Below are 17,436 nucleotides of genomic sequence, written 5' to 3' on the forward strand. Positions count from 1 at the left end.
CCTTTTTCATCTTTTCTTTCCTGCATTATAGATTTACTTTACATCAGTTTTCAGCAGCTGTGAAATACACATCAGCTCAGGAAAAAAGACACAAATGACTACAAAGAGACACAAAATATTTTAAAAAAGACACAAATTTACCTCAAAAAGACACAAAATTCCTGAAAAAGACATTTAAAAAGACACAAATGACTACAAAGAGATAGAAAACAATCAAAGACAGAATTACCTCAAAAAGACACAGAATGGCTGCAAAGAGACAAAATGTCTAGAAAAACAAAATTAATTCAAAAAGACAGAATTACTTTATAAAGACACAAAATTACCTTAAAAAACACAAAATTACTTCAAAGAGACACAAAAGGACTACAAAGAGGCACAAAATATTTTAAAAAAGACACAAATTTACCTCAAAAAGACACAAAATTCCTGAAAAAGACATTTAAAAAGACACAAATGACTACAAAGGGCTATAAAACAATCAAAAAAAGAGAATTACCTCAAAAAGAGACAGAATGGCTGCAAAGAGACAAAATGTCTTACCTTAAAAAACACAAAATTACTTCAAACAGACACAGAATTACTTTATAAAGACACAAAATTACCTTAAAAAACACAAAATTACTTCAAAGAGACACAAAAGGACTACAAAGAGGCACAAAGTTTCCAAAAAAACACACATGACCAAAAGACACAAAATCACATTAAAAAAACACAAAATTACCTCAGAAAGACACAAAATGACTGAAAAAAGCACAAAATTATTTCAAAAAGACACAAAATTACTACAAAGAGGCACAGTTACCAAAAAAGACACATGACCAAAACAAGGCAAAATTACCTCAAAATGACACAAAATTACTTCAGAGACACAAGAGGACTACAAAGAGGCACAGTTTCCAAAAAAAGACATGACCAAAAAGACACACAATTTCTTTAAATAGACACAAAATGACTTAGAAGACACAAAATTACTTCAAAGAGACACAAAACAACTACAAAGAGGCACAAAATTTCCAAAAAGACACAAAATTACCTCAAAAGACACAGAATTGCCTAAAAAACAAAACAAAATGACTTTAAAAAGACACAAAATGACTACAAAGAGACACAAATAACCAAAATTCTCTGTAATTTGAGAATTATGAAGGATGAGCAACAACAATATAATTTCTTTACATATGCCTCCTCTACACATGACATTAAGCTAATTAAGCAACACTGTTTCTTTCCTGTGGAGTTTTCAGAGAGGAAACATGAGGGTTAATCGTGTCCAAAACGCAGGAAATAAACCTCTCCTGTCATAGAGCTACCAAGTTGTGTTTTGGTAAATACATTTAGCTATTCTTTTTTTTGTCTTTTGTTGTTTTCCTGTCAGAGGAAGATGAGGCAGACGACTGAGACCTTCTGTGTCAGGTGGGAACAGCTACCTCGGAATAGCACAAAAAATGGTGACGTTCAAGGTGACATCATTGATAATGACAGAGGTGATGCTGACAAGAGGAAATGATTCACAGACCTGAGTTTCTTTTTAGTTATACAGGTCATACAGTTCTGACTGTATACAATTCCTGGTATTCATGTAATATTCATCTTAACTACCTTCAGATTCAGTGATAGATGTTTCCCACATAATAAATGAGTCAGGTTATTTTTTACAGACATTTATGGTGCTAGTATTCAGGGTTGAAACATATGATAACTGACAGACACAGCTGAGGTCAAGTGATGGTGACCACTTCTGCCTATGTAACTGAAGTTTGGCCTTATTTGGTTTGCTCTTTCAGCTCTGAGCAAACAAACAAACCCGGTTTTTCACCAGCTGCCACTCACTGTTTGGCCTGTGTGTAGAAAAGAATAATGGCTTGTGGAGATAATGGGCAGAATGGACAACAATAGAAGAAGAGATGTTTGTTTATTTGATTTGTACTCAATACCTACATCTTTTAATATTTGATGTGGTGTCATTTTACTGCACCTGCTATATTCTGTTAAATGGGTACACATACACCAGTTACTCATCAACTTTCTCCCTCAGCCACCATCTTCATCAGGCTGTTATTAACCAATCTGTGTTGTGTAATGATTCATTAACTGATACAAATAAACGAGTGATTGATTGACGACGTGTAAACACAGCAGCATTAAAATAAGATTATCCATTTTTTTTTATCAGCATATGTCAAGCAGTGTGTAAACTATAAAACCTAATGCACCTAATGTCATTTAACACCGGCTTTACCACGTCATCACGTCATACGTCTGTGCCCTGTTTGTGTCTCCTGCTGCCTTCAGGTGCTGTGGGAAACGGGCAAGAATTTGGAGAAGCATGTGGTAAAGGTTGTGGTAAAGGCAATAAAATAAAATAAAATAAAATAAAAATAAGAATTATAAAAGAAAAAAAAATAAATTTAAAAGTCGGAATTTACATTGATGTTTTAGTTTTCATGATTGATTGAAAACTGTCTGTAGGTTACATCAAAAACTGATTGTCAGAATTAATATTCACCTGTAATTATATTTTTTTTAGTTATGGCACTTTTTGCTGGCGTGAATTTTACATAGTTTTAACATTTAATTGCCATGTTTGCCTTCAGTGGAAAATTAAAAAGACAGCCTATTAACCTTAGATTGAATCTGGTATAACATATTCTGGTTGATATCTTGGCTAATATTTGCTTCCTGGAGGTAAAGGCTTGAACACAGTTGTTTACCAAAAAATAAATAAAATAGAAATACTACAACAACTACTAATAATAATAATAAAAACTCAAGGTCCACTCACAAGCTTTTTCTGGGGCTTTTAACCACATGTCACTGTCTGTCTTAGCAGAGGGAGATTAGAAACATAGACAATTGTAGGCCAGCAGCCTGCAATGTAAGAAAAGGAAAAAAAAGGACCAAATAAAGACTAAATAATAAAAACAATAATTTTATTTATGTAGAACTTTTCAAGCTTTCAAGTGCTTTCCAAATTAAAATATTTCCAGAATAGATACTAAAAATCAGAAACCCATGTAAGCTGCCCCTTACACTCTCAATGTAGGATGCACCTTATCTAGCCTAATAAGGACCAACACTTCTTTTTGTTTTAGTCACATCAAATCAGAATGACGACTTTGAAGAGGTCGATAGAGGATTACCTCTTTTGACTTTGTAATTATATAAAAAATACTAATGGTCATGGAATTAATAACTGAGCTGACATGAAAGCAAAGACACAAACAACACACAAAATGATTGCAAAGAGAAACAAAATGGCTGAAAAAGAAACAAAATTACCTCAAAAAGACACACAATGACTACAAAGATACACAAAATGACCAGGAAGAGACACAAAATAGCTGAAAAAGAAACAAAATTATATCAGAAAGAATGACCAAAAAGACAAAAAAATGACCTGAAAAAGACACAAAATTACCTCAAAAAGACACATGATAAATACAAAGAGACACAAAATGTCCGAAAAAGAAAAAACTTATCTCAAAAAGACACACAATGACTACAAAAGACACAAATTTACTACAAAGAGAGACAAAATGACCGAAAAAGACACAAAACTACCTCAAAAAGACATACAATGACTATAAAGACACACAAAATGACTACAACGAGACACAAAATGGCTGAAAAAGAAACAGAATTACCTCAAAGAGACACAATGACTACAAAAAGACACAAAATAACAGAAAAAGACACAATGACTACAAAGAGACATAAAATGACCAAAAGAGACACAATGACAGAAAAAGACACAATATTACCTCAAGGAGACACAAAATGACCAAAAAAAAGACACAAAATGGCTGAAAAAGAAACAAAAATTACCTCAAAGAGACACAATGACTAGAAAAAGACACAAAATGACCGAAAAGACACAAAATTACTACAAAGAGACACAAATGGCTGTAAAAGACACAATGACTACAGAGATACAAAATGACCAAAAGAGACACAAAATGACCACAGACAGAAAAACCTAAAAAAGACCCAAAATTACCTCAAAGAGACACAATATGACTACAAAGAGACACAAAATGACCAAAAATACACAAAAATAACATCAAAAGACACAAAATCACTTTAAAAACACCCAAAATGATCTCAAAGAGACACAAAATAACCAAAAAAGACACAGGAAGTACTTTCAAAAAGACCAAAAATGACCAACAAAAAGACACAAAATAACTATAAAGAAACGAAAAATGACCACAGACACAAAACACTAAAAAGATGCATAATGGCAACAAAGAGATTCAAAACACCAACAAAAAAAGATGCGAAGTCTGTTTATATTGCTCTGTGTAGGAGAGGTAGTGGGGCCTTCTACAAATCAGTGCCCATAGGTACATTATCTCTTAATCAGCCCGTGCTGATAATAATAGTAATATAGAAAATATAAGTTTGCCGTCTGCTGGGAGAGAACCCTGTGTGTGTTGATTTAGGAGTGTACGAGGAGACCATGAAGGCAGCACACACGCGCACACACGCCCCCTCCTCCCCCTGCTGAAGCTCCGCTATCTTTAGCGCTTCACGGATTACAGTGCGCAGTGTGTCACTGGCTGCTCCCGCGTCCACCTGCACGGCTTATCCCTGTGAGTACTTCTCGCTGAAGCACTCTCGTTAAACAACAAACTGACTACAAACCTAAAACAGGAGCGATGGGGGAATGACGATAAAGTCCGTCCGCGTGTCCGGTTCTCCGTCCCCGAGAAGGCCCCGAGGATGCTGCTGCTCCCCAGCCCGCGGAGCGAGCGCTGGCGCCGGGCCTCGCTGCTGCTGCTGCTGCTGCTCGCCGCGGTGCTGCTCTGTGTCGTCCCTGTCGGTGCCAGTCTGCCAGGTAAACACACAACAACACATGTTACAGAACACACAGCCAGACACACTAATTACCCGCGCTAGTGTAAGCTCATGTTGTCTGTGTCAATAATAACACTGACTGGGGCATCTTTAACCAAGGAGCTCGTGACAATTATAGAGGTGCTTTTTACCTGAAGACCATTTTAATACAGCATGAATTATCACTTTTGTTTGTTTGTTTGTTTACGGTGATAGTTTTGCTGTTGATAAAGTAGCCTGCTAGTTTGGGACATCCCATGAGTTCACACGGACGTTTTTGGACAGGTTAAACAAGTATCTGTACCTCTGTGTAAGTAAGGGAAGAGCCCAAGGAAAAAAAAAATGGTGATAAACAAAACTACAAATTCCCTTCCTTGTCAGGTTACTCAATGCATTTCCTTGTATGTTCACAGATTGTTATTGTGTTAATATTGCACTAATGTAGCCCAAATGTTAAGAGTATGTAGGTCAAATTTAAATGGAGGAAATGGAGTATTATTTTATTGTGATATAAGGCTGCATTTAATTTGTTTAATTGTTTATTTATCTCTCAGTATTATCTCAGAAGTAATGGCTATTACAGCAGCTACAAAATCCAAAAATAATTCCCTTCACAATGTTTGTAAAAGCAGAAAAGCAAGCAACTGTTTGTGCTTTTTGTATATATGTAAAATAAAATTGCATATAAAGCTGTAACCTGACAAAACATGTATAAAAACAAAGGGATGGGAGTAAAAATTGACACAGGAAAATTTGGTGTGGCGATATTGTGTCGATACACGGATGCCAAGTATTGATTTTTGTATTAGCCTCTATAAATTATTAATATTTCAAATACAAATTAAACTTTTGGCAGCCTCATAAGTGCTTTTTCAGTCCACTAGACACATTTTGCTGCACTAAAAATGACCGAAGTGAGATAAACAAACTGAAAACTGTATCTTAATTAGGTAAATCAGATGTTAAGTTTTCCTTTGGGGACATAATGTGAAGTTGAAAAGGGTGAAAATACGCAGCACGTCACGTAACATTCAGACTTGAGTATGGTGATACTGTGTTGTAGGGCCTCAGGAGATTTGCACACCTATTAAAAACAGGAATTAATTAGTAAGTATTTTCACAGTTGAGTCACTTTTTATTTTGGAAACAGGTTTGAGAACAGTTTTAAATATTGGAAACACATATTTGAGTGCAGTCTCATGCCTGTTTGTGTGTGTGATGGGTCTCCACGCTGTGATGATTGCTGCTGTTGCTGTGTGCAGGGGAGATAATCTGCTCCTGAGCTTTTAGCACAGAAACCCATGTGGGAGAACCAACAGCTGGACGCTCACATGTAATCTTAAGCTTTTATCTGATGGACACACACACATGCTGCACTGGCACTGAACGTTTACAGCCTTGACCTGGACACAGAGTTGTGTAAATGTACAGATTTTAATGTATTTGTCCCGACAACACGTAGGCTAAATCCATCCATGCAGTCGAGCTCACTAAAGTCTGTGCGTGAAATCATAAGGATGTGTGAAGGGTAATTTTGCTTGTGTGTGATAAAGAGGATGAAGGAGACATGACGCAGTGTCAGCCGTGTTTTTCCTTTTGTCTGTCATCAAAATTCAACCAATGCAAATACTGTTTCCTCTCTCAAGAGCTGCAAAACAAAACTGTGTGGAAAAAGATGACGTAGAGAAGTTTATCAGTGTCAGAATAAAGTCATCATTTTGTACAAAGCTGTTGATACGCTTGTTTTACACGTTCATAGAAGAGTAATATGTTTGCTCTCATCAGCAGCCATAGAATCTTTCTAGCGTGTCGTGTTTTGACACCTGTTATATTTGAACGCAGCTTATTGGCAAGGTGTGAAAATGTGTCAAATGGGGGCTATTGTTTGCATGTGTTGTGTCAAAATAACAAGACAAGGCGAAATAACACCTTTTTTCAGTCCCATGTGATGTAACAGCACAATGCATGATGCTGCACAGGAACTTTACTGGAGATATTTATTGAAGATGTACTTTATTAGAGGTCGTTGAATATACTGGAGGCATGTGCAGAACCCTTAAAAAGCACACTCAGTTTAACAGCACATCAGGTTTCGGGGTGTTTTTGCTGGAGTGTGACAACAGCATGAAGTACATAGTAATCAGGTGGTTGATTCAGCAAATGTCGACACATCATCATCATGTGTAAATATGCCAGAAAGCTTTCACAGAACATTTGGTTCTTGGGATGGAGGTATTCCAAAATCTCCATAAACCCAACTGCTTACATAAACGAAGTCTAGTCCGTGGCTGAGATACAGAATTAATTACCTTAACATGCAGAGGTTGTTGTGTAAATCAGACTCACATCAAATTAGCAGCAGAAAAGTCACTTTTTTCACGGATTTATTTGCATGTTCTCGCTGCTCTAATTTTAGCATTTCCCCATAGAAACATCATCCTCACTTCTCGATGTTCTAATTCAGCCTGATCATTGTTGTGCTGCCACGTTTAAATGCCACGTTTGTCATTCAGCGAGCCCACATGGAACTGCTGTGATGATTATTCAGAGAGCCGCTGCCTGCGGCCTTTTCCTCCACCAGGATTAATCTTTAACGATTAATATCTTCGGTGTCACACACGCACGCACACAGCCACTGGCCGTGGTGTTTTTCAATCACCTTATTTTGCCCTGCGGCAAAATTAGTCATCTGTGTTGTAGTGGGGATTGAGAGCAATGAAAAGTAAAGGGGAATGACACACACGCTTGCTGCCAGGCGACATAAAGAACACTGAGATGATGACAGGGTTCATAAGCAATGATTTCTATCCTCCTGTGGCTGGAGATTATGTTAATTTTACGTATATTTGTATGCAGTTAAAGGTCCAGTGTGTCAGATTTAGGCGCATATATTGGCAGAAATGGAATAGAATATATTAAGTATGATTTCTTTAATGTGTAATCACCAGAAAATAAGAACTGTCATGTTTTCGTTACATAGAATGAGCTGTTTATATCTACATAGGGAGTGGGTTCTCATCCATAGAGTTCAATATGTTACACTACCATGTTTCTACAGTAGCCCAGAACGGACAAACCAAACCACGGCTCTACATGGGGCCGTTAGTGTTTTTGTGTCAGCCACTGTAGTTAGCAGCCCCTCCACGACGAGTCAAACAGCATCGGAAAAACACTGATTTTAACGTGAAACTGCTTTATTAAAGTTTTTTACCAGTTTAAATCATTGGATCCATTTGTTTTGGAGAGGAAGAGGCCTTTGCGGATAATTCGGCTCCCGGTAAAAACCTCCTGAATGTCTGGATCTTAAGTTATCGGAGAAAAACCGTGAGCACATATTAGCAGGTGCTGTGCTAGCAGCCCCTCCGTGGCAAGCTGAACAGTGCCAGAAAAACACAGATTTTTTTAACAAGAAACTGCTTTATTCAAGATTTTTACCGGTTTAAATCACCAGGTCCATTTGCTTTGTAGAGGAAGAGACCTCTGTGGATAATTCAGTTCCAGATAAAAACCTCCTGACCATCTGGATCTGAAGTTATCAAAAAAAACCCGTCTATGACAAGCTGAACAGCATTCGAGAAACACTGATTTGTAACGTGAAGCTGCTTTGTTCTTTGATTTTACTGGTTTTAATCACCAAGTTGTTTGTTTTGAAGAGAAACAGACCTTTGCTGTAATTCGGCTCCTGGTACAAACCTCCTGAACAATAACCACTGAAGGAATCCTAACTTGGAGTTCACACTTGGCACATGAGAGAAGTACAAGCTGGTTGCAGTCTGCAATCCTCACTGCTGATGTGATAGATGTTGTGAACTCAGTGCTTCCAGGAAGTAGTTTAGAAAATGCAGTTTAAAGCTAACAAGTGCTCCCTTTGGTTTCAAATGGATGTGTTTTGAAGCTTCTGTGGTCCTTGAGGGGATTTGACATTACCAGCATTTATCAGTGAGAGAAAGGGAAAATTACCACTCACTTAAATGGTGGGAACCATCATACTGAAATTACTCAACAGCCAGGAAAGATTGTATCGATCTGCCCCATTGTGGTCTTTTCTGTCTCAACTTGGAGGTCTGAAAAATAAGTGGTCAGCCGAGGCTTTGCTGTGGTGGCTTCTTTAAACCACTACCCTCCCTCCTTTTTCTTTCTTTCTTCGCCCGACCTTCAGCTTCTTCATTTGAGAGCATACCGTCGGCTACCAGACCTCTTCAGGAAATGAGAGGGCCACAATTAATCAACTTATAGAGCGCTTACAGGCATTTGATCAAGCCAGAGTCAGCACAGTTCCGCTGGAATGAAACCCACTATGCACCATCAGTTGTAGCACAACCCTTTAATCTCAATTCTTGTACTAACTGTTGTGTCTATTATCAGCCCAATTGTGGTTGAGATTGACGAATCAGAAAAAGTCAGTTTAGCCAGTCAGCGGGTTTGCTCGCGCAGGTTTTTGCATTTGAGTGTAGCCACATCCTTACCAAGAACAGCAGCGCCTGTGTCACCTATGTTAAAATAGAGGCACCAATAATATCAGTGCAGATGCTGCTGTGGTGCTCATACCTAGAAATATGACTTCTATAGATACGGCAGCATGCACTTTAGATAACTTGACACTGGGTAAAAAGACGCGCTACGGAAACAAGCAGGCCATCAATTTGGGGTAATCGTTTACATTGGTTAATTCAGTTTAGTGTTGCAGTGGTGTTTCGGTTTCATGGTATTATACTTATTTACAGGACTGAAAAAACAATGCAACCAGATGGAGAATCTCACCTGCACATGTGCATCTCCCTACTCTTGGGCTTCCTGTAAGTCTCGTCACAATTAGTTTTCTTATTGATTTTATTTGTTTTTAAAAGGCAGACTTTTTACACATACTAAAAAAATGCATAGATGCAAGGGACATGTCCGCCTCAGTATTAAAAATGTGTGTCTTTGTCCCCACAATAAAACATTTAAGTAGGTAAGGACTTTTAATTTGACAAATTTAAAGGTGTTTACACCACGAATTGATAAAGAAAAGGCATAAATTGGTATATATATAAAGATATTTTTGATGATATGACAAATTGGTTAGAAAAATGTATTATTCATTAAATAAAATAGAATTGCAACAAAATAAGTGATAGTCTTACAGTTTGCCTTCAAATATTCACTAAAAACTAAATAAAAATAATCTCTCATTTCTTAAGTTACAGTAACTCAGAGTGAGATTCAGATTTTTAAACACTATTAATAGTTCAACTAAATAAAATCTACCACAAATTACACATTTAAACAGCTCCCAAATACAAAAAATGTCCCCTGGGATCTATATATAGGTGATTTCCTTCTTTTAGCAAAATCCTAATTGAGTTGACAGGCTATGATAACTACCCCACATTTACATATATGTGATTTTTTGTCAAGCCGTGAGCATTACCGAAGGTTTAATGACTTGACTCCCGTGTGCGCACGGCAAGACAGGAGAGGGAGAGACGTTGTGCTGCTGCCAGAGGAGCCGCTGAATGAGTTCCCTCTGAGCAGTAACTCGCTAAAAGTCTGAGGAGTCCGGGGCTGTTCATAAAACATTCAGGACGCCACAGTTTATTCCACACTACTGAAGCTGCTCCTCTTTTTGGAACCACCGCAGAGTCTGTAATAATTTCTCTTTCAGCCATGTTTGCTGTTGCTGTGGGTAACAGTATGACATCACTGTCAACAAGTCTAAATATCGCCAGTATCACAATATGAATTTTTCATATATCAAAAATTATACTGGTGTTATTGTGAATGAAATGATATGGCACATCCCTAGTGCCATCCCCCTGCTGTTGAATTGAAATCTACGCCTTTGAAAAAATGGCTTCACATATAATGAAGCATTTGTTCAACCAGAAAGACCCTTCTAATTTCATTCCTTTAAGGGTCATTGTAACTAATCATTATAATTGTGTGGTACTGTGACATTATTTAATATTTTCTGAGAGGTTATCGTACTGTCAAAAATCTCATACAGTCCAGTTAAAGACCTAAATTGTTGGGTAACAGAGCATTCTTTCTACCGGACCAGCCACATGCCAACAAACACAATGACCATGAAAAAGAAAATGAAAAAAAAAAAAAAAAAAGACTAAATCTGGAAGCTTCCATTCGCCACATACTTTCTGCCTTTGTTCTGTTTGCTGCGGGGTGGCTGCTCTGCTCCACTCTAATGATAATGACGCAGTAATTATCTCCTGTGTAATGGCTCAGACCTGTCATTGTCTGACATGACAGAAGTCACTGCAACAGAAAAGACAAACGACGGATGCGGGGAGAGATAAGGAAGCAGAGACACGACTGCACCATGAGAGGCGAAAAACAAAGACTCGCTTCACCTCCTGCAAACTTGAATTCCATGGAAGATAAAATCCTCTGACTTTTTTAAAATACTTCCTTTTCACCTTTATGCCTCTCTGCTCATGTAGCCACCACCATTGTATTTCCTGCCTCAGCACTATGGTGTGTGTGTGTGTGTGTGTGTGTGTGTGTGTGTGTGTGTGTGTGTGTGTGTTAAACAGGTGCCAAGTCATGCCCCATTTTCCACCAAACGTGACAAAAATATTATACGTAGGAGTCACTGCCTCACATTATGGTGGGAACCCAACACCAGTAGTATACTGAAACAAATAAGGTAGACAGTTTCCACGCATCTAGTCATCTAATTTAGTCTCAGTGCTTTCTGGCACCGTTTTCAGAGAACTGAAGCTATCTTAGTTGACGTGGCAGCTTTTTCCACGATGTTGGTAAAGATTCAAAGCTGACTGAGCAATGTTTTTAATACTCTGGCTACACAAAGCCAAGGAACAAGTAACTAATCCATCCTGTAACATTTGTTGTAGTATGCTTTTCTTTGTTGAAGTGGCTAAGCAAGCAAAACATCTTTTCTTTCTATACCATGAGTCCTTATTTCAGTCGGTCATACATGCTTATGTGATGATCAGAAATCTGTCTGCCTCATTATTTGTGCTCCTTAGTACTGTTTTCTTTTAATGTTGCTGATCTTAACATGTTTTTAATGTGTTATTAAATCCATAATAGGTTGTATTAGAGTGGATATTGCGCATTATTACATTAGTTTTGGTAATATGGATAAAATCCGATATTACTGTGTATGTAACTTTATGTCACAATATCAAAATAAACATGATACTCATTTTTTTCTGGTGAATCAGTTGATAACCTGTTTTTAGATAAGATAAATACAAAGAGCATTTTGTTTTTGGCCAATCCATTACCCAAATCCATTACATTATCAAAATGGATCCTTAAAAAGCTTGACCCATTTTACAAAAATTAAATTAAAGGAATACTTCACCCACAAAATGACCATTTGTCTATCAATAACACACCACATGTTGCTTTGAATATGTGAGGAAAACCTGCTTTTTCCCACGTTTCCACAGTGAACGAAGAATGTCTTTTTTGGATTCTCCGTTCACTGTGGAAACATGCTTTTTCCCCACATGTTTCCACAGTGAACGAAGAATGTCTTTTTTGGATTCTCCGTTCACTGTGGAAACATGCTTTTTCCCCACATGTTTCCACAGTGAACGGAGAATCCAAAAAAGACATTCTTCATGAATTGAAGTCACAGGCAACTGCGTTCAACACTAGCAGAACTATATCAAAGCATCTGTTGTAAACCCTCACACAACTCCTGCAGTATAATCCAAGTCTCGTTTATCCAGTCGTTTGCTCAGTACCTGTATGTAACACCTGTAACACCTGCATGTGTTTGGGAAGAACTGAGCACAGAGGCAGAGCGCAACACATCACACTCTGAAACCCCACCAGAGGGGGAAACAAAAGGTGTCACAATATGCACATAAAGGCTCAAAACGCTGACAAAAGGCCTGTAGCTGGCTGTAAACCTTAAATTCCAGCATCTCAAAGGAGTCTTTGAGCACCTGATGTCTACCAGAGGGGAAGAGTTACATTGACGAAGTCAATATTTTTGGTTTATCTCTGTCTCCTTTTAAGAAATTAACCCACCATAGCTTAGTTACAGTTTGTCTTGTTTTGTTCGCTTGCTGAACACGTAACCTCAGGCATACTGACATCCAGGATCCCACAGTTTTTCTTCCTGCTGATGCCTCATATCTGTTGCCTTTATCCACTTTTTAAAAACTTAGATCTGGGTTTACTCTGTTGGTGGTACATCCCATCGCAAAGCAGCTTCATTTATTTTTTTGATCAAGGTCTTTTTTATTTTCAAAATTTACCTACAGCACATTTGTACAAATACGTAAATAAAAAAGTAATTAAATTTTAGTAAACATACACACAGTTACATATACATAAATAAAAACATAAATACCAGATAGAGAAAAGTGAAATGCAGATAGCAATAAATTAAGGCAAAAAAGAAAAAGAAAATAAAATAAACTAAGACAGAACAAAATAAAATAAAATAAGCAGCTTTTAAGCATTTTCTTTTGTTTTCTAGCAGACATTAGTGATTTAAATGGACTTAAATGTGCTCCGTGTCTATACGACTGGATAAACAAGACTTGAATTATACTGTGAGAATTGTGTGAGTGTTTGCAAACGGATGTTTTGATATTTGCTGTCGGTAAACATGGCCCCCAATGACTTTAACTCATTAAGAATATTCACTTTTTTGGATTCTCCGTTTACCGCAGAAGCATGCCTGTTTTCTTCACAAATTTAAGGAGTAGTGCAGTGAGTAACTGATATACAAATGATCATTGTGTGGGCTAAGTATTATTTAAAGACAAATTTAAGTCCATTAGTTTTATGAGAAATATTCAGCAACGATTATCTGCGTTTGGGTTCAGCATATCCCATATTTGTGCACATGGATGAAGCAGATGGCGCTTGGCCAGGGGTCCAAATCTACCACTGTATAATCAGAAAGTCTCTGACAATGAAAAATGTATCATGTCTCATGGCCTACATAGCATATGGTCATGTTGTCTAATCCTAACCCACAGCATACAACAGCAGTGTTTGTCCCGGCTGATCACAGTGAAAACAAAGCAGCAGAAACAGGCTGCTTGGCATTTGTTTGTTTTTGTCATTTGGGAGCGAGTCATGGTGAATAAACAGGACTAACGCAGCATAGTTACACAAAAAGCCACACATGAAGACACGGGCAAACAAAGATGCACTCCATCCATGTGGAAATAACCAGCGTGGTTACATATCAAGTGAAGAGCACCAAGCGGAGCTCTTAAATGTTTCCACTTGACTTGGAGTGTTTGGCTTACTTCCCGTCTGCCATCAGAGGGACAGGAAACTCACACAATGGGAGTGTGTGACCCCTCTGGCCTACCCATTTCCTGCTTCTTCTCTAAATCTCTCTCACATACACAGCTACAGATTGGGTGGCATTTGTTGTATTGTATCTGTAGAACAGCTTGAAGGCGCACAAGTTAACGGCGACATGCAATCGTGCGCTCGCCTGCGTGTGCGTGTCAGTGTGTGTCTGCGAGTGTAGGTGTTCACCAGGCTGTGTGAGAATGCCTCTGTTTGCCTCTCCGTTCTCTCTGTCAGAGCTGCTGCTGAGCGCACAGCCTGGCAACAGCAGCAGCAGATGGTTAGGAAAGTCATTTTTTTTCACTCGTTCCAAGGTCTACTTTTTGAGTCCCTGAGTTACATAATGTGTTTTCACACCTCCACTGCCTTCACCGATAGCGAACGACCTGATGTACCGCAGGAACGTGTCTGCTCCATCTCCTTCTCCTTGCCTGGCTCTTGCTTTATATTTCTCCCCCTCCGTCTCCTTGATTGAGCTCTCTAATTAGCATCAGCAGTGTGTGGGAGGCGTGTTGGTGCAAGGACACCCTCCTATGGCGACTTGACATTCACTTGTGTGGCTCCTTTGTGACGCTGGTAAATAGATTTGAGCTGCTTTGTCATATGATTAACATGATGAGCATTGTCACTGGTTCAGCTGCGTTTAGCAAAAGTGACATTATGTAATTGTGACTTTGGTAAAAGACAAAATAATGATTCAATCCACTGGTGCACAGAAAGCATATTATCATAACGCAGTTAGAACAAAAAAGGTTTTCATGCAACTGTTGCTAATGAATTCGGTTTTTGACGTATTGGACCGCAGCTCTTCCCCAATTTTCACACTTGCTTTGCTTTTTCTCACCCTCTTTTTCTCCCCGTTGCCACGCATCACACATTCATAATGAAGCACACATCCAGCCGGTTTGTGCCTGGGTGTGTGTGTGTGTTTGTGTATATATGGGTGCTTTGGTGTGAGGAGAATAATTATCTGCATTCATGTGACTGCAATAGGTTCCACCATATTAACTTCCACCGTGATGAATAACAGATGAAGTGCTGGCCAGAGGTGCTGAGATGCTCGCTCCATTATAATAAAGACTTTTGAGATATATAGGTTCTTGCTTTCATGAGAAGGACTCTTTTCTTTTTGTCTGAGACACCAGGGATTCATATATGTGTCAGGATTTCTGAATTTTTAGTGCTCGATGATGTGGAATCGTTACAAATACAGTCAATGATTCAGCAATCCACTGAGATACAGTCTCTTGCGATGCTACATTATTGCACCAGTATCTCAATATGCTCTCCTTTCATCCTGAGGCGTAGGTGTGTCTTGCTTTTACTACAGACAGTTTCACTCTCGCTGTTCTCATCACTGGCTGACATCTAAATGAAAGCGCATGTGCACATATTAAAGCCTTTGTTCAGCATACTGCACTTCATCATGCAGTGAATATATGTAATACCTGACTACTTCCTGCTTCTGTGCAAAAATGTCTTTCAAAAGAGTGACCCTGACACAGAGCCAGTCTGATCTTGAAGTGCTGTACCTGTAATGTAATGAATTATGAAACAATAACCGGAGCAGTCGTTGTTAGATATTTCAGTCTGTACCCAAGTGATGGATCACCTACCCGCCTGACAATGCAATCCTAGAGTCCAGAAATAGTTTCAAGGCAGATCCTTTTTGGTTGCATATGCTTAGATGTATCAGGTGTAAGTGTCAGGGAGTAGCCCTGTGATTTCCAGCCCTATTAACACACGCACATACAAACACGCAGTCACATATCTGACTGATTTATGTTTTAATTGGCTGATCCTCACAATAAAGAAAGGTCAAGGAGTTTTAGACGGGAATGGGTTGTTTGATCTGTGACATGAATGTAGTCATTTGCACCTGATCTGGGGCCAGCCCTTGATCCTCTGACGGTTACCTGATCAAAGAGTTATTAAAAAAAGGGGGCAGTTGGATAATAATATTGGGACAGGACTTGAAGGTGATGGAGAGGAGATAGGCAAGGAGAGAAGCTTATGAAAGGAGGCGTAAAGGTTTTTAAAAAGGGCAGGAGACATGATGCACGGGCTGCATGTTTTAGAAGATCCCAGCAGGGTCCCACGTCTTGAACATTGGCTTGGTGTGGAGTGAGGAGATAAGAATTTAGATGATTTACTAACGTCATGATTTACGTCCAGTTATTATGGCAGGGTAACAGGTGTCGCAGCTATGCACTGTTACCTTAGAATTCTGAGAAAGATTTTTATGGGGAAGAAAATCTGCTGTGGTTTTTTCTTCTTCATCTTGTTAATTCAGAAAATTGAGCAGATTTTCTTCCCCATAAAAACTTTTCTCATAATTCTAGGATTATTGTCTTGTTAATTCAGGAATTACAGTAATTTTAATTACATCTCTCAGAGTGGCCTGGTGTCTAGTCTCCCTCAGTGAGGTAGGATTCAGAATATTACAGCTGTATAATTCCAGGAAATACCCCTCACATTTTGGTAGTAAATCAATTAAAGCTGAAATGATTAGTCAATTAATCAATTGGTTTATCGACAATATTTACTGGCAAAACATTTTGACAATTGATTAATCATTTAAATTATGTTTTTAAGATAAAATGACAAAGATTAAATGATTCCTGCTTCTCAAATGTGAATAATAGAATGTTTTTATGTTAGTGAATTTAATATTAGGTTTTGTACTGCATGTTGAGCAAAACAAGCAGTTTTAGAAATGTTAGAGCTTGCACTCTGGAAATTGTGATAGACATTTTATTTTTATTTTATTTTATTTCATCCATTTTATTTTATTTTATTTAAATTTACTTTTATTTTACATTATTTGTTTTATTCATTTTGTTTTCATTTAATTCACTTTTATTTTATTTTATGTTACTTATTTTATTCATTTTGTTTTAATTTAATTCACGTTTATTTTGTTTTATTTTATTTATTTTATTTTATTTTCATAGACTACACAAGAAGGTAATTAGCAGATTAACTGTCAATGAAAGTAATCATTACTTGCAGCACCAAAATCGATGTACATTGAAATAATAAGGCACTTTTTTTGGTTTAATTCATCAACTTCAAGTCAAGCTAGTGAGAATCTCCTCTTCTTTGGTGCTTTCTTGTAACAGGTCTGGGATATCGCATTGTTGTGAAATGAGAAAGTTGGTTGACAGTCTGCAGTTACTGAGTGACTGGTCGTACAGTCGCTTACAGAAGAGAAAAAAAACATATTCAGTCATATTTTGAATGTGAGTGAGCCCATGTTTTTTGCATGAGGTCCTGCATATCTTTGTGTCATGCACCGGCACGTCC

At 38.0% G+C, this 17,436-nt stretch overlaps 1 protein-coding gene across 1 annotated transcript in view; it reads left to right on the forward strand.

Annotated features, from left to right (window-relative positions):
• The first annotated feature begins 4,507 nt into the window (after positions 1-4,507).
• Positions 4,508-17,436, forward strand: part of npdc1a (neural proliferation, differentiation and control, 1a) — a 38,025-nt gene continuing 25,096 nt past the window's right edge. Inside the window, exon 1 of the mRNA XM_033646130.2 lies at positions 4,508-4,840. Within this exon, the coding sequence (XP_033502021.1) occupies positions 4,726-4,840 (115 nt within the window). The 5' untranslated portion in view covers positions 4,508-4,725. The remainder of the gene's footprint in view (positions 4,841-17,436) is intronic.

Source organism: Epinephelus lanceolatus, chromosome 19 (genome assembly GCF_041903045.1).
Source record: "Epinephelus lanceolatus isolate andai-2023 chromosome 19, ASM4190304v1, whole genome shotgun sequence".
Classification (NCBI taxonomy): Eukaryota; Metazoa; Chordata; class Actinopteri; order Perciformes; family Serranidae; genus Epinephelus; species Epinephelus lanceolatus.